Genomic DNA, 26360 nt, shown 5'->3' on the forward strand with positions numbered 1-26360 from the left:
TACTGACCCGATTTCGATGGCAAAGTGCAACTTTCCTGGAATTCTACATGATTCATCAAATCATTGTTGTATCTTTCGACATCTTGAAGATATTTCGGAAGCGCTGGATTGGGAATTCTCACCAATTCCGGTCTCTTTTTGCCTGAACTGAATTATGATATATTTTATCGCAACAAACGGTTTTACGAAACGAGCGGTTGCGGATATAGGCCTACTCATATACATAAGCTTATCTGTTGAGATTCAATAGCATGACGTTGAAGTATATAGTTGCCTACAAATATTTGATTTCACATGGTATATGTATATAGTATGAATCAGATTTTGAAGATACGCATCGTCACAGCCTGGATTTGATATTAGTTTCTAATACCAGCATAATATTTGTGTATCCAAACAGACCATAGAGAATAGACGTACATGATATCCCGTCTACACCGTTTCATGAAGACGCTTAGTCCCTGCTGGTGTTGTTCCGATGATCTAAGTAGTCCGTGGGCGTCAGAAAGTATAGACATTTCATCTCTCGCCGCGGACATCTGGAATATTGAAATTGATTGATGCTATCCACGGTGACATGATCTGACCTATAGTTCGCATCACGCATGCAACGGTATATTGCAAACGAATTCGGGGGTTAAAGACCACTCATATAGACCATCAAATTCAGAATATAATTTATCAGCAATAATTGTTATCACACGCATGGAAATTTATAATTTTGAAAAAGGGATATATACTGCTCTTTTGCCAAGACATCTGCAAGAATGGGGCGTCCCAAATATCACCTAGAGATCTAGAGACTTTATTCTGTGACTTATCGTACTGCTACTACGATATTATGATAGATGTTTGGACGTCACTTTCTTCGTGGACTTTGTATAATGTTATTATAATTATTTTTGTCACAATAGATATAGTCTCTATAAACATATAGGTATTATTGTACGGGACACTTTTCGAAAATATACTCTGCTGAATCTGGCATTAATTGTAGAAATGAGAAAATATCGAAAAACTAACGAAATTATTAGAAAATTCGTATCGGAACCTGGAAAAGGGCATATCTTCAAACTTCGGCATATAGACCTACAGCTTCCTTCGTCATAGTCATCGACCTACCTGTTTCCCTTTGATCTTACTCCATAACACGAGTTGCGATTTTGTGTACTTTTCTGGTAGATTCGGTTCTTCGTCGTCGCTCAGCATTTTCGTCCCGGTCATACTGCACTATCATAGACTCAATTTATTACTTTTAAGTAAATTAGTTTCAACTGATGATTATGCCGTCACAAGGCAAAATCACCCCCAAAAGACTACAACTATTCATATCAGTTACCAGTCAAGATCCCTCGGCAAGCCTGGCAAAGGTATATCATATTCCCCTGTTAGTTCTGTGGTAGTAGCCTAACTAACAAATTTGCTACTTAATTGAAACTTGGTGAAATTTTGGCAGACAATATGATTTATCCAACATCACGAATAACCAACCTTTTATGTGACAAAATCAAACATCATACATTCAGAAACACAAAACCTTTTCCATCATTTTACCGCGGTGAATAATAATAATGCAGCAACATCGACGACCAGACTTCGCTCATCTTTTCGGTATTCATCAATAACTGGTTCATGTTCTTTGCACCACGCCTCCCAACTCATATCGCTAACTGCAGCATATATACATAATCATGTTGTATCATTACTGCGGCGTGTAAATCATCTCACGATAATAAGAAAGCCTTGTTAATTCGATCATATAATGTTTCTGGAACGAAGTGAACACGTAGCGTGATTGTAAGTAGCGCACAAAGGCAGCGAAGCCTTTCAACAAATGTACCAACAATAGGCTCTATTATCTTTTACAAACATCCCTAAGGACCGATTATCTAAAAGTTGATTTATGCGATCCATGTTGCTTTATTGACTTTTATACGGAGCACTGGTACTGTTTTATTCCTCGTCCGGCTAGACGGCTACTATGTTACTTAATCAAAAAATTGTCTATCCAGGGGGGTAGCCTACCGCATATAGGTCTGTCGCGACCCTGAATTGTTTGTTCTCGTCACTTGAGATATTGAGCGTATATAGGCTATTTTTGTGGGAATACTGTGTGATTAAATTAGCCGTTGTTTATTTATTTCACAAAAATTGCGAAACTTGACACATATAATAGTAATAGGGAACAATTAAATGTATGAACAACTGAGCAACTCCGAACAGCCATTTGCAATGAGAAAAAGATGTCGAAAGCACATATTTCGCTACGCTGCGATTGTGTGTAACACTGTAACAAGGCCAAACGATGACAGTCATGGGAGAATCTAGTCACTATAAATTCTTTCTTCCTTTAAAACAAACAAACAAACAAAGGCTTTCCTGATGGACATACACTAGGGCTACCATATATTTTGAGTCATAAAAATTAGTTGATCGAAAATGAAAACAGCTGATTTTGTTATATTTACTGTAAATCTTGTTGTGCTGACTAAAAAAAAGGTCATGACTTTAACTAGGCTCCCGATTTACCCACTTTTTACGTTAATTTTGTGGTGTTGACTAAATAGAAAGGTCATCACTTTCAGAATTACCCGCTCGAACGTCTGTGTTACCTATTTGACGTCATTTATGCCGATGTTCAGTTAAATCGGTCCATTATCCTAGCTGTAAAAGCTGTGAAGGAGGACGAACTGCAAAAAAAAAACGAGGACATTTAGGCGTCCTCGGAGGACATTTTCAATTTCCTGAAAAGGAGGACATATCTTGGACGTATTTGGTAACCCTAACTAACACCAACTGCTGTCGTTGCAAATGTGTTGGTTGGTGTCAAAGAGTCATTGCTCAGACTTTGGACTTAGGCTATTTCACGCATCGGTCATTTACAATGGCATCTGTAGAGCCATTCTTTCTCTATTTCACTCATTCAGTGAGTAGCATGGGTTAATGATACATGAACCGAATTAAAATATTTAAAATTTTATTTTATTTTCCGTTGGACAGTATGGGGTACTAGGGTTGCATTTAAAGCAAAAATCAATTCAAAACAAACATGTTTAAAACAAGGCCCTTGTTTAAAACATGTTTTTTAAGGCATGACGTCAGTCACCAATATTCAATTGTGACGTCATAGCGGATTGACATGCACAATTGAAAATATATAGGGTAACAATAGCTCCCTTTGACGAAATATCTACGTACTATAGCTGTTGAACCGACTATTTTGTGGTTTCCAACCATACCGTAACGTATACGTCGGCGATATAGGGTAGTAGTCGTCCGTAGGCTCATACAACAGGCCTTGTTTAAAACACATATGTACTGGAACATTTCCAGCTTTTCCAAATTCGACACGAATTAGAATTACGAAGTTTACAGTTTACAGTCGTCCACATCATTGGATGTAAATGATAGTATTGATATGGAAATGCGATGTTAATCATTAGTTTACTCGAACACCCCGAATTAGAGAATATCATGGCATGACGCCCTCCCCCATATTATAAGCTCAGTCGAAGAGCAGTACGGATAAGTAGTGTCGCATACGGCTTTAACACTTTGCGCGATTAGTATACGTTAATTAAAAATAACAGATCGTAAAAATTCCGTATAGTGCATAGCTTTCTTTTCGGAAAATATAAGGCACTACTACAAACTTGCTTTTGCATCTCAACATGTATGTAGAATTTGTTGTTTTGAGTAGACATATTTGATTCAACTATAGCTCCGTCAGGCCTGGTGCACAAGACCCTAGTAGTCGAGCACCATAAAACCCCTTATACATACATACATGGATGTTCTCCAAACAAGAGAGCTGAAACTATAATTGGAACTCAACGTATCATACTCGTAATTGAAAGAAAAATACAAATACTACTTCTAAAAAGCGGGATATATTTTTCATGTCCTTTGTCTAGAAAGTTTCGACGGTGCTAAAACAGGTCTAACGTTAAAACAAGTCAAAGTCCACTTTTCCAGATTAGGACACGTAATCAGCTGCTATAGGTATAATAGGTAATTGCTAGATTGCAAAACGGTCGTTTCAAACGTTATGAGGGCAATGCTTACTATGATGAAATATTTTATATAGGCGACAATGCGGTGTGAACGGAACCACGCGACCCGGTATCTAAACTATATTCAGCGATACTTTCGTTAAAACATATTTGTGACTCCCTACTGTGCGCGAAGCGCAACGAAAATTCTGGGTATTACATGACTTTTATGAAAATTAAATGGTACTACGTGAAAACCCCGAAATTCCTTTAGCTATCTTTCTTATTGGGGGATTAAACTACTTCTACTTGACAAACTGAAAATAGCGAAAAGTAAATAAGTAGTTCACAAAATATTACGAAGTAAATTGAAAGAAGCGAAAAAAAATATAATTGAGTAAGTACCAGAAGTAGAGGAAAACTACTTGAGTACTTCGAAAAAGTAGATGTACTTCGTCACTGACCACCTCAGGTCTTGGGCAGTTGAAAATATAAGCTGTTGATTGATTGATAAACATTTAGCAACGCAAGCTGTGACGCCAATGAACAGTGAACGCTCTGGGATATCCAGATATCCCTGTGAACACTGTACTAATTTGACATAAAGTTTCGAGGACAACTCAATTCAAGTCATGAATCGAGTCATGCCAACATTGCGCGCACCAGCACCTTCCGTGCCATTAGCGGTGACTTTAGCATTAACCAACTGCGCCATCTCCTATAGTTACGAGAAAGAAAAAAAGGAAAGTCCTTCTGCTCCATTCCTGAAAAAGGTTCTGAAACGCAACGACACCACTGGGGCATTCACAAAAGTGTCCTTATGACTTCCCTGTAAGTTTTGATGTTTTTTTTTTTTGGGGGGGGGGGTCGGATCGGTTTATTAGCAATTTTTTTCAGTTCAATACACCACAAAAATTGCGATACAATGAAAAGATAGGATGGTGTCGAAACGACTTGGAGTCGTCTTTGAAATCACACACTCACCTTGACCCAGGCAAGTGGTTCCCAACCCGTGGTACACGAATGTCTTCCAGGTGGTACGCGAGTAGATTCTATTTTTTTCGACGGAAGGGCGTTATTATAGTTCAGGTGGGGTTGATTTTGAGTTTTTTTTTTAAGTCATCGCCGTCGTGGTAAGGTCGTCGTCGTGGGCAATCCCACCAATGACGGCCTACGGGGGAAGAGATTTAGTCGTAAAGCATTGAGATTCTTACTCAACCAAATTACGTCTTAATATATTTGACCACAAGAATTCCAAATGGATCCAATACATAAATTATATACTGCACCTTAAAATGGGCAGTTTATTTTTTGTGGTGGAAACATTTTTAACCCCTTCGGCGCGCGTCACTTATGTAGGTGGTACGCGTCACGCGAGCACAGCATAAAACCTCGAAATGGTACGTGGGTGGGAAAAGGTCGGGAACCACTAGGCGACGTAAAGAGGATGCATGCACACCATGCACAATTGCACATGCACACCACATGCACACTGAATGAAAAGTAAAAGAAGATAATATAGAAAAGCAAGCAACAAAAATGAGGGGCATGTCATGGAAGGCGAGAGCAATAGGTCAGGTCGTGGTCCGATCATCTTGAGGACGGACTGGTATTTATTTAGTAGAAATGGCTTGTATTTCGACATGAATGTGAACTTCCTCGTCGACTGTCTGATATTTTTATCACCCCGCAGGGATCGATGTAAATAGTCTTTGTGAAAGCAGGGCTTAACCAGTAATCATACATAATCTATATATATACATGATGCCTGGGATCAGAAAATTTTCACACCGTTACAAGTAATGGTCAGTAATTGATATATGCAATGCTACGAAACGAATCCCAAAAGATATGTTATTTACATTTGGAAATACTGAACTTCATCATTAGATTGCTTAATGCTTATAGGCTACGTCCTATTTTTTATAGAAAGCTAGCTACAATTTAAGTAGGATGCGTATTTCCACGGTGCTATTGTAACATTTTTCAATTTCACTATAGATAACTAACCTACGGATAGATAGCCAACAGCCGTCGTCACGCTTGCTTGCTCGGAGGAAAATACTGCTCGGCAATCTGAACTCAACGTAATTGCCAATCCCATAGCTGACGATCCGAGCGCTCAAATTTAACAAAGTTGATCTTATTAGAAAGCTACTGTCGCACTGATTCCGAAAATATACATTAAACTTTCATCAAGGCAAAAGAACCAGCCCGAAATAGCGTTCAAAGCCTGAAAATCGGCATTGTTCCAGACAATCGCATGGACGCACCACAATGACCATAACAATAACCCTTGCGTGTCCTCGATTGTTCAGAACAATGCCAATTTTCAGACTTTGAGGTGTATTTCGAGGCGGTTCCATTGCCCCCATCGGATTTGAATGTATATTTTCGGAATCAGTGCGACAGTAGCGTTCAAATAAGATCAACTTTATTCAATTTGAGCGCTCGGGTCGTCAGCTATGGGATTGGCAATTACGTTGAGTTCAGATTGCTGAGCAGTATTTTCCTCCGAGCAAGCAAGCGTGACGACGGCTGTTGGCTATCTATCCGTAGGTTAGTTATCTATAATTTCACTTAAAATGTCTTTCAGTATGGAAAGTCGCATTCTATATTGCCGGGAAGGGTCAAGGGCAGGGGTGGTCAACCTTTTCAGCCAAATGGACCACATTCGATTGACGAACTATTGCGCGGGCTACTAGCTGCGCAAAGCGCGGAAATTTTTCGAAGTTCATAGGTCAATAATATTGTCACTTGACTATGTTGCGGGCCTGCTGTATATCGCTGGGCTCAGTTTGAAAGGACTGGACTATTCGGCGCCTGGACAATGGACATATCGATATCGAAAGCTTCGACCAACCTGCGTCAATAATTTTGTGCCTAGGTTTCATAGTCGACGGTCTTTCAGCGAGCGCAAAAGCAAAGTCGCATATGTTGAACGACACTTTGTCTCGTAATCGCGAATATAGTTAAACTATCGAATGTCACATTCGATAGTTAAAACTCAATCAGATACATTAGGCGTTCTTTTATTTTCACAGATGGGTAACAATATTAAAAGTAAGAAATCGAATGACAACATGTGGCGCGAAGCGTGTAGAAATTTTTTACTTTTGATAAATCTATCGCAAATTATTCTGCTTTATTGTAGTGTACGAAGATCTACCAAAATGTGACTGGCGCATGGATCTGTCGGAACTGATATTTTAGTCATCACATCTCAAGTGTTGCGGCCAGACTAATCAAATTTTTGGTTGGCCTTGCAAGTTCACAACCTGTACAATCCATTTTAATAATATTACATATTTCGGAGATTACTTTGCGGGCCACGGGTTGGCCGGCCCTGGCCAAGGGGCACGGATTGGGATCTCAAACTTGATGATCTATTGGATGAATGCTGTCATCTGAGCATTAGTCGCGATTTCAAATATTGTGGGCTGGAATTCTTATGGTTGACTTCATATGCGCAACGAGTGGACAACAACAGTGGTACTGGATAACACTAACCAATGAATAGTTATGTTTGATAATATTAAAAAATAATGGACGAGTCCGTGTATATGAATGAAGATATTCATGATGATGACTTAATTGACAATCATGATGGATACGAGTACAGTGGTCAAGAAGAGGCGAATACGCCATCGCCGAACTTGTGAGTACATTCCTTGAGCTTCTTGAGGTGTTTCTCGATTTGGGTTGAGTTTTACTCGATGCAATGGTAAAATAATATGTTTCCTGTTGCTGAAACGAGCTTTTATCGTAGCAAAGACCACGGAGAAGTAATGTATGTCATCTCATTTCCAATTATATGCGATAGGCTAAGGCATCAGCATGTCCAGGATAGCATCCATCTATCGCTGAAAGAATATCACTCAGAGAAGAGCAATGGGCCGGTGGCCGTGGTATATTGCCGTGGGCCCTGTAATGCACAATGTCACACGCAATTAGCTGATAATAAGTGAACTGAGAAGTGAGAAACAGAAAAAGTGAATCAGTGGTTGTTTTTGTTGGCAATAAGTTGCGTGTAGCAGAGGGGTTTCATGCATGGGATAGTGAAGTAATTGAATGGAAAGTTTACTGTGATGTTGCTACCAATTCCATTCTGGCACCCAGGCTATCTTGCATGAGACTGCATGAAATGAAATACCGGTTGTGTGCAACAGAATGGTTTCTTTCATAAAAATAACTGAGTAATTAAACGGAAAGTAGCGAGTGACATTGCCACCAATTTCACTCTGGCCGGTACTCTGAGGGAATTTAATCGCAGGATCAAACACTGGACTATTTGTCAAATTAAATACAATTGACGGCTTGTTCACCTGAATGTGAAGATTAGACCGCTAATGTCTCGCAGTAATATAATGATGACACAAAAATTCTTGAGTATGTGTCTTCAAATTCTGTAACATACGAATAATTTTTTTGTTTCTGGAGCATTGCTCATCCCAAGAAATCTCACCGAGAACGGGAACATGGGTAGGCTACATTGTTGAGGCTAGTTGGTTATATGGAACGCTTCTTGATGTATGGTAATGTGTTAGTCAGAAAGGTGTCGTTATATCTGTCTATGATTTGATGATTGAATAGATTGATTTTGGTATGTTTCTGGTATAATTCGATGCCATTTTGGATAGGCCTATGCATTTTCTACAGTTTAGGTCATTGTGCCTATGGTACCAGCCCTAGTCGATTTTTTTTTTCAAAATATTGATCGCTCTCGTTAAGTCAATATAATTGAACCAAATATGGTTCTATGATGCATCATGCATATTAGCATATACATATAAATATGGCAAAATAATATTTTACACAATGCTACCGGTATTCAGATTTGAAATATTCAGTAAATTGAAGATTCCTCAGCTAATAGCCCTAAAATGGTCTTTATTAATACTAAGTATTGAAGAAATTGAAAAGCAGCCTGGACTGACTGAGATGACAACAAGCTATGTCAAAAGTGCTGAGGTGTCAGAAGGCAATGATCAACCGTTGTAATTTGGTCAGAGTCTAATATCTAATATGTTCATTTTAGAGTTATCTGTGTGGCCTAGATTAATCTACCAAGTAGACTACCTCTACCCAATGGTTGGTGTAGGAGTATTTCTTATTTTATTTGTGGAACCATATTATATTAATGAATCGGGGTTGCATTGCATGAGTAAATATTTTAGGCCTTTTGCTATCCACAATATGGTAGATTCAAATTTTGATGTCTTTCTTTGGGATTGGCTAGCTGTCATTCATATTACCCCATCATGATGTGTCTGACAATCTGTACACAGTGCGTGTATGAATGGTAGCCTAATGAGTTTATGTAATGATGTTGTCAACACCAGTTTGTTGATGTTACGTTGCCAATCACTCAATGGCTTTCATGTCTTGCCCTGTTTAGGTGGTATCATGGGAAATTGGATAGACTTCTCGCAGAAGGAAGATTGAAAGACAGTGGATGTCCTGGCGGCTATCTCGTCCGTGAAAGCGATAGGATGCCAGGGTCCTATGTTTTATCCTTTTACAGCTGCACCGGCATCACACATTTTCGGTAAGATTCTATCTTCTGATTGAATATGCGATGCTGACAATGTCAATGATATTTCTCCTATCATTCACCTTTCTATAACTGATCCAATTAAAACGGTTTGTCTGAAACAGATCTGATGTGTCTGGTTATTTTTATCATGTTACAATGAAAAATGCCTTTCCCTTGTTATTGAGAAAATGTGAAGAGTATAATGCTGTAAGAATTGAATACATGAATAGTATATTCATATCGAAATTACCCCAAATATTTTCGGCTGACACTCGTCAGGGGTAATCGTCAGCAACTAGTAAAGAATTGAAAAGAACATTGTATATCAACAATCGTATCACAAAATATGACGTCACCAGCATGGAATGAAATCTCAAATAAGAGAGCGTCCACTGTATTTTAAGATGGTACACGAACTCCTTCTGCAGATAAAGCTTGGGCCGATGTATTTTGATAAAGGTCGACTCCAAGGCACACAGGCGAAATTGTGAGCGGCCCCTTCCGATGACGCGAAATCTGTCGTCTCGATAATTTTTTGCACAAACGAATTATCCAACAGATGTTTGCCAATGGCAGAGTTTATGGCCTTTGATCGCTCAGCATCAAGCTTGAGCGGATGAGTCAAGGGCGAGCTTTTCACCGAAAGCGTGATGCACGTGTAAGCATAGAATATAATTCATCCCACGTGTTGGAAACTATTGGGGTTGTAGTGTCATTACTTTTGTGGCAATCTAGGGATGATTTTCAATTTAGGGTGTTGCTATTGCAATTCCAAAGTAAACTTGAGTCGAATTTATCGATATGGTGATTGCCCCCAGTTCCATTTTTCCTTTTTTTTCTAAATTATTTAAACTAAAAGCTGCGGTGCTGGTGGTGCACCGCTGCGTGCTCGGAATGATTAAAAAAACAGCATCATATCTATAATTATCGAGCTCACTATGCTGTTAACAACTCAATGCTTCAACTTTCAGTCAGGCATGAAGAATTGAGGATTTATAGATTTCGGTAATTGGAGATTTCTGTTAGCTGTCCATATTGAAGTGATATGATTATATTTTAAGCGTCATCCAGGTCCATTTCAAGCGTATAGACTGAACATTGCACAACTCATATTAGTTAAACTCATGGCTTCCATATATCCAGCTAGCATTTATTTTTAATTTGAGAGTTGTGATCTTTTTTTGTGGTTGTGAAGAGTTCAATAAACTTCTGCCCCATTAATAGTTCCTCACTCAAGGTAGTGTAAACGACTAGGAAACTATGGCGATTTTGAAATTAAGAAGGAATGTCAACATCTTGTCAGAGTCACATGGTGTTGTTACTGTTTGGTGAAATATTATGATTTGTCACAATGACCGGTATTGTCATTTATGAATGGTTTGTTTGCTTTGAAATTTACTTTACAAAATATATTTTTCGTTTCAATTGAAATAGTCTACGTTGACCTGGCTTTCCAAGTCATGCTGTTGGTAACAAACTACCAGGTATTATAAAAATGTTGCTTCAAAAGTTTGCTAATTTAATTTAATTGTCTAACTTGCAACCACTGGCACTTTTCAATTGATGAGGGAAGACACATACACGCTAGGTCCTTTTGTTAGCCAATAGCAATCTCACTACTGAATAATTGCTATCTGTGACATGTTAGAATTTCTATTACATTGTTCTGTCTGATACTGATTTGTTTCAAGGCTTTGATTGTTAGTCATCTATTTTGCGTTGATGAGGAATGATCATGTCGCGTAAATTATATGACATGACAGGCAGTGAATTGTGCTGACGGAAATTGTGCAGATGCAATATATTGTCCTGTCAAATTTATATTTTGATCGATGAATTGACAGCGTCTGAGTTTGTGCTCCATTGTGTTTGATTTGAATTCAATTTACTTGCTCAAGATCAAACTTTGGACATTGTCTTTTTTGCGGCATTTCCACATATTTGTACAGACCAGGAACTTGTGATTATTTTGTAATTCGCATTCCTGTAGGAATAATTTGAACACACTGTTATGGAGCCTCTTTCATATATTTTGAAGCAGTTGCGTTAATCACACCAAATGCACCTGGTACTTCTGAGTGCCTGTGTCTTAACATCGTGCGTATTTTGGTTCTGTTTTAAATGATGCAGTTGGCACAAAATGTGTTAAGGTGTCAATTAACTGGAGGCGTAATCATCTAATTTAATCGGAAGTTGACTACAAGATGAAACAGTGCACATTGGAAGTACAGAACAACAACACTTACTTTTTTGGACCGCTCCCAACAGCTCTAAAAATTTGTGTTTTCTCATCTCTATGATCAAAAAATTTGTGCCAGTGCATTGCTATGTATTCTTGTATGCATCCCAGAAACGATCCAAAACTTTTTATTTCGCACTGAAGATGTTTGAAGGTAAATTATTTGTGAAGTGAAAGTATGTTTAAATGAAACTATTTTGGCCATTTTATAAAGCCAAACGTAGTGCAAATTAACGAAGGCCCATATAGGCCGACTTGTTTTATTCGGCTGTATATGAAATATGTAATAACGATGCCGAGTAAACTCCTTCTAATTAACCCCATCTTCCACATTCTTTTAAGAATACTTGCAGTGTGTGGAGAGTTTTACATTGGCGGTCGACAATTTGATTCCCTTTCACACTTGATTGCCTACTATTCCTTCAAATCATGTCTTCTGCAGGTAGGTGCCGTCTAAATTCAGATGAAGGCTATCATAGTTTACTGGGCTTAACGCCACTATCATAATTCCGATTTGACATAGCTTTTATATACTTCCAATATTGACATTTGCATGAGATGAAATATTATTGTCTGCTTTGGTGTATTTTAGACCGGCACTTGTCTCAAATAGACTTGTGTCTCTCTCTCAATTTCAGCGTCCAAGTCGAGAATTTTCCTCGCCTTTAGTGATCCTTTTCACAACTATACCCAGAAAATGGCCTTAAGACACTGTAGGCCTATGTGCATACTTTTAGAATGAGATGCTGGAGAAGCCCATTCCACCGCCTGAACCTGTTGATGACAGGCGACGAGTGAAAGCGCTTCTTCCTTACCAGGCGGTTCCAGATGCGGATAACGACGAAATTTCGTAAGCACTACAACTACATCGGTATAGTGACGTCTGTAGTACGGTATTTCGTGATAACTATCTTGTTCAGGTTTGAAAAAAACGACGTTTTTATTGTGCACAACGAGATGGGTGGCGACTGGATATGGGTTACGTCTTTGCGGACAAACGAAAGCGGCTGCATCTTTAAAGGTGAACTACCCGTACTCTTTTGCAGTACTGATCTTCGATGATTTTGTGTTAATCTGTCCTTTCTTTACGTTGTCGATGCCGCATAACTTGAAACGATGCAAATGTGTTTTATTCGGCGCATATATTGATGCGACTGTCGCAAGAAAACTTGTGCATTCCATCGACTAACCATTTCCTGTGCTGGTTTCGACAATTATGTAGCTTGTCGGCGCGGCAAGGTGAAGAGCCTGCTGCGCCTCGAGCGAAGATTTCCCACTTTTGACTAGAATGAGGAAATGACTGGCGACCGTAGGATGACTTGACGGCGTGTGAATACTTGTTAAAACTTTGCAGTCTTAACACTCAGACACTCCATTCGCCTTCGTTATAGTCGGTGGGCGGATGCGTAATTGTATTAATGGATTTCCTTGTAGCAGAATGACATGGCTGTGAATTCTACGTTTGCGCCTTTCCCACAGTTCTAGTCGAGTTAGTTACCATAATTAAAGCAATTGCCCTACGTTTCTAATTAGAAATTTGTTTCAAAGTTGTTCTCCATATTCGCATAAAGTAAGAAGGCTGCTTTAGTTTCCCTCAAGCGTTAATGTTGCGACAGTTACATTCTGATTGTATAGTAAGCTGTTTTATCGTGTAGTGACAGCAATATTCAATAATAATGTTATGCAATAGCATTCCATTTTTGAACACACGTCCCCAAAATGCATTACAAACGAGAATTGAGCATATTATACATTACGCAATTTTGAGAAAATTTGCAACTTCCATAGTCTCGTTCTCAAGATCTTGATGGACTAGAGAGCAAATCCGAAATTTCCAGTGGCTGCCGACGTTAATTTCACACAATGTATCTTTGTTTTGTAAGATATATTTGGGGTCTTACGGCAGTCTTCTCTATAACAGGACTGGTGAAGGACATAGACCACACTGTGGATCCCCACGAAGGAAAGGAATGGTTCCATTCTCTCATCACAAAGGAACAAGCATACAATTTGCTCACCGCATGTAAGATGAACAAGTCTTTAAGTCTTGAGCAACCCGACATTGAAACTGTTGTCTTTTTAAGACGATCGGGTTGGCAGCTATCTGGTCAGGCCCAGCGATTCAACGCCGGGCGATTATGTCTTGTATTTCTTCACCGGGACGAGTATACAGCGTTTCAAAATACACCGTAAAAATTACAATCGATTCGAAATGGGCGGGAGAGCGTATGACAGGTTTGTGTATTTTTAGTAATGTTCCGACTCATGGGTTTGTTGCTGTCGTGTTTTCTATGTCATTCGTAAGCCTTGGTTTCGTGCAGATATTTCTAGTTTTTGGCAACATCTGGATTTTCCCGATGTTGTATTTTGCTGGTAACATTTCCTGTGGTGCGGAGTTAAGTCACTCTTTCCTGTACGTGTATCTAAAACTATATTAGCAGCGCTGTAAATGCGTACTGCTAACCTAGTTACCAATCATCATTATTGTCGAGCGTTCTTGCTGGCATTGCTAATTACAGTGTTACATCTGTGTTTCTGTGTATCAATTGAACATTAATAGCATGCCTAAGAAATATTTCATAAAGATCTCTATCAAGTGAAAGATATCGTAGTCCTGCCATTTGCTTCCTTGAATTTTCGGAAACAATCCAATTTGACGATGAATGGACTGCAGCATTAGATCTTGTGAATCATGTTGAATATTGTGTCGACCGTGCGTAAACTCTATTCGCAGCATAGACGAAATCATTCGTCACTACAAATTCGAGCAGATCGTGCAAGACCTGTATCTGAAACACGCCGTGGCGCAAACCGCCGACGTAAGCCGAGAGTGTACGAACGATATTTATCAGACTATACAGCGCGAAGGATTGGGGCGGGCTATATTCAGTCAAAGCAATGTCGTGACGCGGGGATATCTTTTCAAGAAAGGTGTGCATCGTATATTTTTGCCATGTGTTACTTTTTAAGACTGAAATGCATCTCAAATGGAAGTAGGCGCTTGATGTCTTATCAGTACGCAAGTGTAATCTAACCGCATTCAACTCCATGATATTACCGAAGACATGGTTTTTCTGTGGTATATCGAATCATATATTGGCATGGTCATCTTGGTTTTCTAAGATTTATTTTATATATCTTGAAGTGAGAATGGTGATAGATATAGATAGATAGTCTTTTATTCGTCACATCAATAAATAAAGAAGTAAACGAAACAAATATTGCGGAATAGACTGGGAGACGACGAGGGGCCGTTAGGCCTTCAGAGTCAGTCGCCACCCGTTTGGAGTGTTTGATGCATATATAAATAATTACGTGAAACATATATATATTAAATCACACACATATACGTAGAGTCAACATTCAGTAAATATATGACTAACGACACGATATTAAGCTTTAATAAAGGTGTAATAAAGGATAACATTAGAACAAGCATTGCATAAAAGAAAAAAAATCAACAGTACGTTTGGAGTAGACAATTTTTATATTTTTTTTTAAACTGCCATGGCGGTAGTGGTATCAGCTCTGCAGGGAGATCATTCCAAGTTTTCGCACCGACAAAATGTAAACTATTGCGGGATGAAGATCAGCTATATATTCATTTTCCCGTTGCTATTGCCAGACTCTCGCTCGTGTGATTTTTTGATTGTCATAATAATCTAGCCTACAGCATGCATACTTTAATTATGTGTGTTATGTTACATATGCGTTTTAATGACTGATTATTATCACAACTCGAATGCAACAGCAGGTTTAGTTCCTGGTGCCTTTTGCGTTTCACGCAATGAGTAATGCCGCAGACTGCAATAACTACATTTGCTTTCTGTAAGGTATTGGTAAACGTGGTCACGACACAAAGAAATGGAAGCACATGTTTTTTGTGTTGGACGGCGAAAAGCAGCATCTTTATTACTTTGACCATGACAAGAAAACGAAACCGAAGGGTCTGATCGATCTCAGCTACGGGGCCGTATATCCAGTCCACGATAGTTGCTTTGGCAGGTGCTTAATTTCAAATTACATTGGTAATAGTGCTATTAGTTGGCAGCATTGTCACGCTATGATTATAATACAAGGACAGCTTTGAAATTCGGCTATTTAGTACTCATGGAATTGCGGTTTTAAATAGTTGTTATTTGTATCTAAGAGTATAAGTTTGAGAGCGCCAGTTAACGTACATATTTTGCTTTTGGATTGTTAAGAAATACTAATTCAAGGTCTTAGTGTGTGTGTGAATTATACTATGAAACCTCTGGGATATAGCCAGGTGTGAACGCTGATCCTGATAAGAGGCTTCGCTTTGCAGGCCGTACTGCTTCCAGATTGTGCTACACGCTCTGAATGAAGTGTCATCATCGTACTACAGTGCCGATTCACAAGATCAATTGCAGGTAGACTCCCTGTGCTTTTTGTTGGCAGTTTCAATCTATCTGATAAAAGGCTGCGTTCGGTAGTCTTTGGTATCATCTGTGTCGCACTGTGATACTTCTTATAATAGATCCGTAGAATATTCGATGACCAAAGACTATCGCTTTTCCGTTAATAGTTTTCATTTCCTTTCTTTTCACCCCTGAGTGCTAGCTACTTCAACGCTAAAAGGTTTCTGTTCTCTGCCGATCTAGGATTGGATGAGGCATTTACAAGCTAATTGTAAGAAACCGAATCGCCGCCCGCTTCCAAATCCGAGACGAGCGCGACAGGTTAGATATCTTGCATATTATCGGTTCCCGGTATACCTGTGCTGCGGTTTTTCATGTCTTCTCTTTGGACAGGTACGTACTCTCAGCATCACGTTGGATTCGTGTCGCAAGCTCCCCGCCAAGGCTATACGTACTTACTGTACCATCGACCTGAACGAAATTACAGTCGCGAGAACGAGGTTCAAGTCCGGAACTAAACCTGTGTGGAACGAAGAATTCAACTTTGAGTTAGTGTGATTTGTATTTCGCTTGAAACCGAATGAAATGCTAACACAGAGCGATTCGAAATTGGTACACTTGATATCCACACTCGGTTCATCCGTAGTATTCATGGTCCGGTCCAACCCTGGATTTGCTATTCGGACTTGAAATTCCGAGTCAATAATCACTCTAGTTCGAGATTTTGACCTGATGTATCAAGTCAACACCACGCCGTATAACGTGCATATCTAAGTCTTTATGGTTTGCCAACTTATGAGTGTGCGACACAATGAAAAACGGCAGACATGACAGACACTTAAGCATGCCTCACTTTGACGTGTGGTTTCACAACACCAAAACTTACCCTAATCTCCACCCTAACACCGAAATCAACCCATATACATACCGTAACCCCAAACCTAGCCCTAAACCATACTCAGCCCTAGCCCCAAATTTTACCAACATGCTGAAGTGTTGCATGTCCAATTGTCCATTATGTCGCATGCTCATATGTCTACGTTCTAGCCTGTATATGTAAAATGGTTGCCCAGACACCAGTTGAGCACACGACACTTTAGCATGTGGCTTCATAACCCCAGAACTATCCCTGATATCAACCCTAACTCCGAGATTAACCGTTACCCAAATCCTAACCCTGAATTTAACCTACATGCTCGATTGCCGCATGCTTATTTGTCCATGGACTCTTAAGATGCCAGGCGGCATCATTCAACGCTCAGCCACCTGCTTCAATTACATACTGTTGTAAGATGCACTAAGTGCGGGATCGCAAATTTTGGAACCCCGTCCCATTTGCAGTGACTTACCCCCTGACGTCGACTCTTTTGGCGTGACCTTACTCAACGCATCGAAGAAGAAACAAGGCCTCGGACGTATCACGATTCACTTCAGCAAGCTCGGGCTCGGGAAATTTGTCGATGAATGGTAACGTGCCGATGATAATGATACGGTGGATACTGGATAACGTCACAATGTGCTACTGCTTTTCCAGGTACAACTTATCGCCACCTCCGCAGTCTACAGGCCTTTTTGGCATGACGGAGGCATTTTTAGCTCCAAACGCGCACACGGCGTCAATCGGATCCGTGCGTTTAAAGGCGAGATTCACAAACGACCTGATCATGCCGGTCGATGAATATTCGCAACTGAAAAATGTGAGTGGAATATTCAGCCCATATGCAAACGATATTGCATCTAGTTGAAGGGGCATTTCCAAAACTTGAGAGCATAGATTTTAACAGCTTTACAGCCATTGCTACTTGTCAGACTATATATATAATATATACCAGTATCAGACTATAAGAATTATATCAATATTCCCAGTCTAGTAAGCGCAGAGATAGTTTTCTGTCCCCCCTACTGCAATGCTGTGATGTCATGAAAATTTCTGATATTTTTACCTGTCATGGCCGATACCGATATAAATTTCAATATATTTTTCAATGATATCGACTCGATATTATCACCAAACCTATAATAATTGGTCAGGCTCTAGTTATCGCCCCTTTGGACTTTTTGCAGTAGTCACAAGTTCCGCGCTAATCTCTTGCGCAATCTCATCTTTTCGCAGGTTCTGCTTGAGAACATGGACGTTGTTTTCGCCCTCTCGGACACGTGCGGACAAGACAGAAACGCAATTGCATCGGTACTGCTGAAGGTTTTCAGAGATGAGAGAAAGGTGGATCCCCGTTTCGAATTCTATTTTGGTGCTGCGAATGCGATAATTCCAGCGATTCTGGAATTTCAGGCTGTTATTCCAAACTTGGGAAATGGAATACTAGTAGCCTATCTGCAGTCAGCCTCTAAGACCAATTCGTTCAAATTAGGGTTGAGTCCCAGTATCATCAATAACTGGATTAGCAAAGTAGGAGGATACACATGCAATCCACTCGAATCACATTTATTTATTATAATACCGACGCAAAAGCAACAGGGCATCGGGTGTGTCGGTGTTACTATGGGAATATGGAGTGTTCAAACAATCGGCGAATATTTTGAAGCTTGCTTTCAAATCGAACTAGGCGATATGGCGCTACAACAGCTTTTGTAGATGTTTTAATAGGATTAATCCCTGGATTGGGATCATAAAAACAGATTGAAATACCGGGATCAGGATTTTTCCAGGGTACCCACCCTAGTTCTGATACTTGTTGTTGAATTTCCCGGATAATACGTCTTGTTCGGATCGCGCAGGAGACGGAATTGCTGACGGCCTTGAACGAGAGAGAAATCTACGCCGAAGATGCAGAACCGGGCACGCTGTTCAGAGCGACTACGCTCGCTTCTACGCTGATGGAGCAGTACATGCGTGCGACTTGCGCCAGCTTCGTTTCCTTGGCATTGAAAGACGTCGTGAAGCAAGTCAACGAAAGCAAACAGTCGTGTGAGGTGGGTAGCGCTATTCGGTGATGCATTTGACCGTTTTCTCCGAGTGTATTTGCTCGCGTTGGAAATGTCTCGTGTTGCGTGTCTGTTTAAACTCGGGTTGAAGCCCGGCAATCATCACATTGTCGTCAGCGTTAGTTAGGGTTATCATATGTCCTTTTTCTAGAAATCTGAAATGTCCTCAGAGGGCGCCTTTTTCGCATTTCGTCCTTCTTTATAGCTTTGTGAGCCGGGCGATCGTACACAGACCACTAAAAATGCCGTAATAGAATTGAAATCTGGATATCAACAGCAAGATCGCCTAAAAAAAGGTCAACTCTAACGGGTCTCTCGGGAGTCGCGACGGAAAAGTGACCTAATCAACCCATCAATGTCAGCAGTAAAATTTCGAGTTAATGGATGCTACTTCATCTTTTGTGACTTGTAAAAAGTGTCCCTTTTTTCGAATTTCGGAATACGATAACCCTAGTGTTGGTATTCAATTGGAAGGAAAAGTAACGCCATAAATTTCTGCCTGATTAGTACACGTACACGACGGAAATAGAATTCACTAGGCCCGATTCTGACATGAATCTCCTGACGGAACATCTTCCGTTGAACGCGGTATCCAAACCACCTTGGCGTGTACGACATATTTCCTTCATAACATCGGCTGACAACTACATAAAGTTCGATCTCTGCGTGACTGCTGGAGCGTGAAGTTCTTGTGGAAATTTCAATAAATTGCAACTCCCATTACGGCGGCGTTATGAAGAAAACGGCTGCGACCAAAAATTTTTTTCGTTCTGCCCTTCAATTTGAGACCACATCACTTTTAGAGTGCAGTGCCCCCTTAAGATAAAGGTTGGGCTTGAGTTTTTAATTTCCTGTTTGCATTGTTTCAATCAATATTCAATGCTGTCCTGTAGGGATGGTGTGAACGTGAGGTTCACGTTCGTGTTCTGTGTGTGAACCTCGGAAATTTAGAGGTTCGCGTTCACAACAGAACCTTGGTAGGTTCTACACTGTGAACCTTTTTGGTAAATTGTAATTTGCACTTAATTATAAGATCTTTGGTTCAAGTTTATTGCATTTCAACTGCGGGTCACTCTATGCATGGCGCTGGCACCATAAAAAATCAACACTAAACGAGCATGCACCATGCCAACCTTAAAAGTTTTACTTGCATTTTTGTTACTAAAAATTTCTCGAAATATCCAGCATTCCGTTTGTGAATATTTAGTGACTCTCTGCTGTGAGCTTGACCCGCAATCACACATCACGAGCGAAATACGTAGTCAGCGAATGATGCTTATTCAACCAATCAATGACATTGATATCGTTTTCTAATGTAAAAAATCGAGCGGGCGTACGGGGTCAATCTCGACTTCATATCTTTACTGTATCATTAAAACCAAATCCGTGCGATTAAGGTGCTGGCTACTGCTATATAACTTGTTGTTTATGGTATCGGTAGCGAGTATAGAAACCCGTTTTACACTCTGCTCAATATCAATGTAGCAATACTCAGATTCCGAACACATTGTCCGGTCTGACTAAGACCATTAAGGCGTAAGCTTATATTTCCTGGTAAGTCCTCGTCGAAATTGTTGGCAAAACGACGGAATCTATTGATTTTATGAGATTATTATATCATTTGATAACCGCGGTTGATACATTTAGCGACATTTAAAACGCCAATATGTACTTCAGCAATGCGACATTATGTGGCCCGAGTCTTCGCTAGGTATCGTGTACAATAATATAGGCTATCACTTCATTGAAAGATAGGGTTGGAATTAGCAATATGACCGCAGGCGCGTATCCAGAGCGCGAAAAAGGGGGGGGGGGTTTGCGTTACGAAATTGGCTATTGTGACGTCATCATTGCGATCACACGTCTCCACGCCGTGGCGAATATTTATAGTTTATTAATAAACAGAGATTTGCGGTGAGTGGGAGATGTACGAATACGATACAAAATCGCGTTTCTTTTACGGTATGATTGAAAGAAATTCGTAAATGCTCACATTTAGTCATGAGCCGGCAAACGCCGCCCGTCTTCAAGCGCCTAGTTCCGGCCAGAGATGCGCGATTTTGTTGGGTTTTGACGATATTATGCGCACGGTCGGTAGTATCGCAGCGGACGAACAAGCGCGGAATAAGGCGGTAGCCTAAACGAGGGCGATCGCGATCGCCACAGAGAGGTGTGGTGTGAACAGTGTACGTCGTACACGAATGTGTGCTTTTCGATGGCTTTACTAGCCATACGGCTGAGCGTGTAGTACGCGCGAAGATAATTAGACTTTAATTGCAAGCACGCAAGTCAGTCAATTAATACAGAGTACACACTGGGATAATAACTAGATCGACAGAGAAACTTGTCAGCCGATAAATTAGGTTGACTTTACTACTAGGCCTACTCAATTCTCGCGTTCAGCGACAACATAGGCCTGTATTTGGACGACAGCAAGCCACCTAACAATCGAGAACGTGGATTGCTAGGCTTGTATTTTGAAATGTGAATGTCAATCGTAGGTCATTTCTCGCCAATAATCGCGAATACAATGTGGATTTGAGAATAGCATTGTCGTACTGGTGCCGTCGTGTCTGCGTCTCGCTGATCAATCAACACGCCGTGCAATTCTTAATTAGGACTTCAAGGCGAGCAGGTGCAGCGAATTCGCGAGCGATGTTGATTGCCGACAACTTCGTCTTTGCAATTACGTATCACATCGGCCAATTAGATTAGATTTTCCTAAAATGCGTCTCTCGTTTTAGCAAGGCGAGAGAGAAATCGAGGGAAGAAAGTTGAGAACGTCAGCAACCGCCACAGCTGAAATGTAGCTGACCAAGCGCAGAATTCTTATGGAATTAGCGAATTATAATGACCTATTTTATCCTTTCGACTAATTCAGCGCATAATTCCAATATTTTGTAGGGGTGTTAGTCCCCTTAAATAACATTAAGACGCCATATTCGCCTTCTCATACGTAAAAACGAATATGTTAAACTGATAAATTAGCAAATATTAGAGGCTATATTTGACATTAATTTTTAGGATTTTGAAAAGGGGGGGGTTCCGACCCCCTAAAACCCCCCCCTGGATACGCCACTGAATGACGTCACGAGGTTCACGTTCGTGTTCACACAGAACCTTTCAAAAAGGTTCGCGTTCACACGAACCCGAACCTTTCAGAGGTTCACACCATCCCTACTATCCTGTGAGTAGATGATTATTATTGGAGTTTTTGGAACCGGATCGAGATGTCATTTCTACAATCCGGCCTAGGAGTCCGACCAGAGCTTTAAAAACAGGATCAGAGTAGGACCAGAGATCCAGCACTGCTGTATGGCCGCATGCGGCCGTAGAAATAAATTTGTGTGGTCGTCGACACATATTTCAATTAGCATGTGTTTGTGGTCGCCGACAACATGCCAGTTGAATTTACAAACCGACTCTTACGAATTGAGAGATTTTAAATTCGCTACTTCATCTTCCAACTTCAATATAGTAGTGCCCTTTGCAATGTGAGCCCCACAGTACAGATACGAACAGCAGAAGAAAATGATGCGCCCCATATAGTAATACCAACTTGGAATCGTGTGCTCCTCACGAAAGAAATTTGTTTCTGGTATGTTCGGACGTTTCCAATATCTTTCCACTATATACCGACAATCCTGATGGCAGGTCAAGAAATAACAGAAACAAAGTAACTAATAACAATTGGCCCACCCGAAGATGCATCATCATTTATTACTTGCCCTAAAACTTTGGAAAACACTCCCTTCATCAACTCAACCGGTGATTCTGATCACATGGGCTAAGAAAGCATAAATTTTCGTAGTAATATGTGAAGCTACTGATACTAATGACGCAATTCATTCGTGAAACTGAAAAACATTCCGTGCGGCCATAGCGAGTCCTGCTTCAAAACATGACCATGACCACTCGCGATTTCGGTGCGTTTAGTAAGGCGATATGAAAAATAGGTTAGTCCGAACTTCACCGGAAATGAGCATGGACAGCTTAATTGGGTATCTGGTGTCCAGTTTGTTCATTACGGCTATGCCTTGGAATGCGGCCGTAAGTTACATAAGTAATCGAAATTCGGCCGTGAATAGCAAAAACGTTGGCCACCCCTGTTCTGGTGCTGACTATATTCACCGCGGCATCCATACTCAACCATGATTTAGTCACTACGTCTTTGTCTGCTAGTTGTATAACCAGATCAAATTTCGACAGCTCAACCCCGCAAAACTACCGGACAACCACGGCGATGTCAACCTCAACAGAGAATGCCTTCTCGGCCATTTGCGGGCGACCGTCGCTTCCATTATGCAAAGCCAGTCGATATTTCCGAAGGATTTGCGTTACGTCTTCGGCAAATTACAGCAACTCGTGCACAAGAGATGGACCTACGATAAATGCGTCAGAACGCGCGTCGTGAGGTATTGAAACGATTACGATATCGGCTTGAGCACTCTGACAATATGAGAACGTCTCTTCGTTGATTGTTTTTCAGCGGTTTCGTGTTTCTGCGATTGATCTGCCCAGCGATTATCACCCCAAAAATGTTCAACATCATTTCTGAAACGCCAACACCGACGGCGGCACGAAATCTTTTGCTCGTCGCCAAGTGCTTGCAGGTGCGTCGCGTTTGTAGTAGTCAATAACATACATCATGATTCCATTTACAATCTATGGTGAAGACATTTTACCTATTCCTAATAAAACTCCTCACTGTTTCACCTCAATTGAATCACTCTTCAAGAAGCTGTATTAGTTGTGGCTGTATAAAAGTCTTTGAATGGACTCAAGTTAACTTGTAATTACTTTTCATGTCATGTTTTATCCTGCTGCCTTCTGCTTCCTGTTTGCTATGCTTACTATGAGAGTGGAGTGTGATAGATTCCTATTGTACGAGGGTGGAAGTCTTCTTATAGCATCTTTTTCAATCAAAGAAACTATAGGCCTAGCCCAATTGGCATCAATACTGATAGCTGGTGTTTTGTAGGTTCATTTCTCCTGGAATGATTTTCGCTGCTCAAATCAATGAGAGTAGTGTTTTCCTAACCCTAGCTAGATTGCTCTTTCTCTAACTGAAAAATTAGATAGCGTTCATTGTTCTACATGAGATGAAATAAAAATTTCAATTGTCCGTCACAATGCATCAACAATAAAATGGCCTATGTCCAATTACTTCAAGCAAGGTGATGGAAAAGGCCTATGTCACATCAAGTCGAGGAACAGGCCCAATATATGAGAAGGTCTCATTGCCATCTGAAAGAGCTGTATCCATATACTAGAAAAAATCAAAAAAAGTTAAATTATGAATAATGGACATAGGCCCTTTCTATTCTGGACGAACGATACCTTTCACATTATTAGCACACTGTTCACAATAAATTGCTTTCATCACATCAACCATTGCAACAGAACACTCATTGTAACTTTCCGGGTGTTTCTTTCGAAGAGTTATCAGCACGAAAAAAGAATTCAAACAGATTCAAATGTAAGGCCAATATGCCACATTAAGACTTAGCAATCAAAATTACAGACCATGAAATTCGCTTTGTAACACTGGAAGTATAAGGTACGATAGTAGCAACACAAAATGTCAAAAACGAAAGCGACATACGCAGCAATTTTATGTTAACAAAACGTGTTTCTGTATAGCTTACAAATCTATTAGTTTGCTCTGTTGTTACTATTGGCGATCAAATGTTACCGTTTGTGTTGTAAAGTGTCGCCTACCTATATTTCTGTGATTTCTACTACAGAATCTCGCTAACCTAATCGAGTTTGGGGCCAAGGAAGATTTCATGAGATGCATCAACCCGTTCATCGTCGAAAACAAGAACAAAATCGTACAGTTCATCGACAATATCGGGAGCAACGAAACCCAGGTTCGCCGACCGCGTTTATACATCAAATCTAGACGCGTAAAACGTTGCATTCGCAGACCAAGCACGTCGCTCCGAATAGCTTCGGGCAGAAAGTCGACCTGTCCCGAGACCTGGCACTTCTTCATCATATTTGCGTCGATCATCTGCATGAGCTTCAAGCGTTGTCCACGAAAAAGGTTGGTTTTACTCGCAAAAGATGGCGCAGCCTGTATAATCTTAACTTCGGGACAAGTGGATGGTTTTTGTTGTATAATTAGACTAATTAGAGCGATTCTAATCTATATTGTGAAATGTCTCTATGCTATAATTTCAATTCTAATCTAACCTGCGGTTTTTCTGAAAATGCTACACTATAACTGTATATTGCGAAAGGTGCCAAGCTTGGTGTACAGACATTTTCCATTCTCTCGCTTTTGAGAATGAACCCTGACCTGATATGAACTGAACCTAATTGTCGTTGTTGTCTTTCTTTATAATTCGGAATTGAATTCAATTTGCAAGTTTTTGCTAATTCAGTAATTCTAATCTAATTTGGAAAAGCTGTAGTGTAATCTGATCTTCCTGTGCGTGTTTTGTCTTCCAGCCATTTTTGAAAACGCTACTCGGCGTGTTGGAGCTGCTGAATCAACGGCAGAACAGCTACCTCCAGAAGCTGCGCGCCGAAAGATAATCTCAACAAACCCGAGAGTTCCTTCCTAAGCCAACCTCTTTTTTATCATCCATCTTCAACTTGTGTGTATGTTCAGTTGTTCACAATGCAGTTATTTTTCGCTCCATCCCGTGCAGCGTCTCTTTTCCGTTTCGTTTCGTTTTGAACAGTGTTATGGCGTGCAATATAATCGACAAATACACAGAATGCTCATGTAAGAAAAGTTGTAATCGACTGTTGTGCTGGGGACTTGGGCCCGGCGATTAATACGAGGCACTGGTGAAATAGAGAATACAAACGGCGCCGATTGATAGGACTGGGCACAATAATTCCAGTACTCGAATCCGAATCGAGTAATAATTCGAGTCGAGTAGTAAAAGACGATTTTTTCGAGTACTGAAATTATACGCTTCTCGCGACTCAAAGTTAATTTACTCACGAGAATTATAGTTTTGATACTATTTTCCATTGAGAAAACCTTGATTGACCGTATCGCAGCATACCAGACACAGTACAAAGCTTCGAACGCTGCTGGAAATGAAGTCATGATCATCCCACGACATTGTCAACAAGTGCAATGAAATCGGTATGGTCGAAAAAATACCAAAGTATCTTTAATATGATGGATAACAGGCATTCTATTCTTTGTGGTGGCATAAAAGGTACGTAATTGAACTTTGACATAGGACATCCTGTTGTGACGTAATAATCAGTGATACTCGACTCGCAATACTTGATTCACAATC

General features: G+C 40.3%; 2 protein-coding genes across 3 annotated transcripts in view; one reads left to right on the top strand and one right to left on the bottom strand.

Annotated features, from left to right (window-relative positions):
* Window positions 1-26360, bottom strand: part of LOC145446483 (uncharacterized) — a 103297-nt gene that overhangs the window by 649 nt on the left and 76288 nt on the right. The window contains exons 2-4 of one of the 2 annotated variants that reach the window (XM_080324788.1): window positions 1123-1252; window positions 421-539; window positions 8-147 (exon numbers count right to left, since the gene is read on the bottom strand). In XM_080324788.1, the coding sequence (XP_080180914.1) occupies window positions 8-147; window positions 421-539; window positions 1123-1224 (361 nt within the window). In that variant the 5' untranslated portion in view covers window positions 1225-1252. Of the gene's footprint in view, window positions 1-7; window positions 148-420; window positions 540-1122; window positions 1494-26360 lie in introns of those variants that run through there. The other variant, XM_080324787.1, reaches the window with a different exon arrangement.
* Window positions 7434-25837, top strand: LOC145447326 (ras GTPase-activating protein 1-like). Its single transcript, XM_080325751.1, has 21 exons — window positions 7434-7650; window positions 9391-9540; window positions 12110-12209; window positions 12505-12617; window positions 12688-12788; window positions 13689-13790; window positions 13852-14002; window positions 14502-14698; window positions 15601-15772; window positions 16077-16161; window positions 16393-16470; window positions 16543-16697; window positions 17491-17616; window positions 17684-17846; window positions 18263-18370; window positions 18886-19080; window positions 23302-23507; window positions 23582-23705; window positions 24840-24965; window positions 25022-25141; window positions 25549-25837. The coding sequence occupies exons 1-21, from the start codon at window positions 7538-7540 to the stop codon at window positions 25633-25635; spliced, it is 2772 nt and encodes a 923-aa protein (XP_080181877.1). The 5' UTR covers window positions 7434-7537; the 3' UTR covers window positions 25636-25837.

The sequence above is a fragment of the Botryllus schlosseri genome, chromosome 9 (assembly GCF_051294905.1).
Source record: "Botryllus schlosseri isolate E-star chromosome 9, Bs_hap1, whole genome shotgun sequence".
Taxonomy (NCBI): Eukaryota; Metazoa; Chordata; class Ascidiacea; order Stolidobranchia; family Styelidae; genus Botryllus; species Botryllus schlosseri.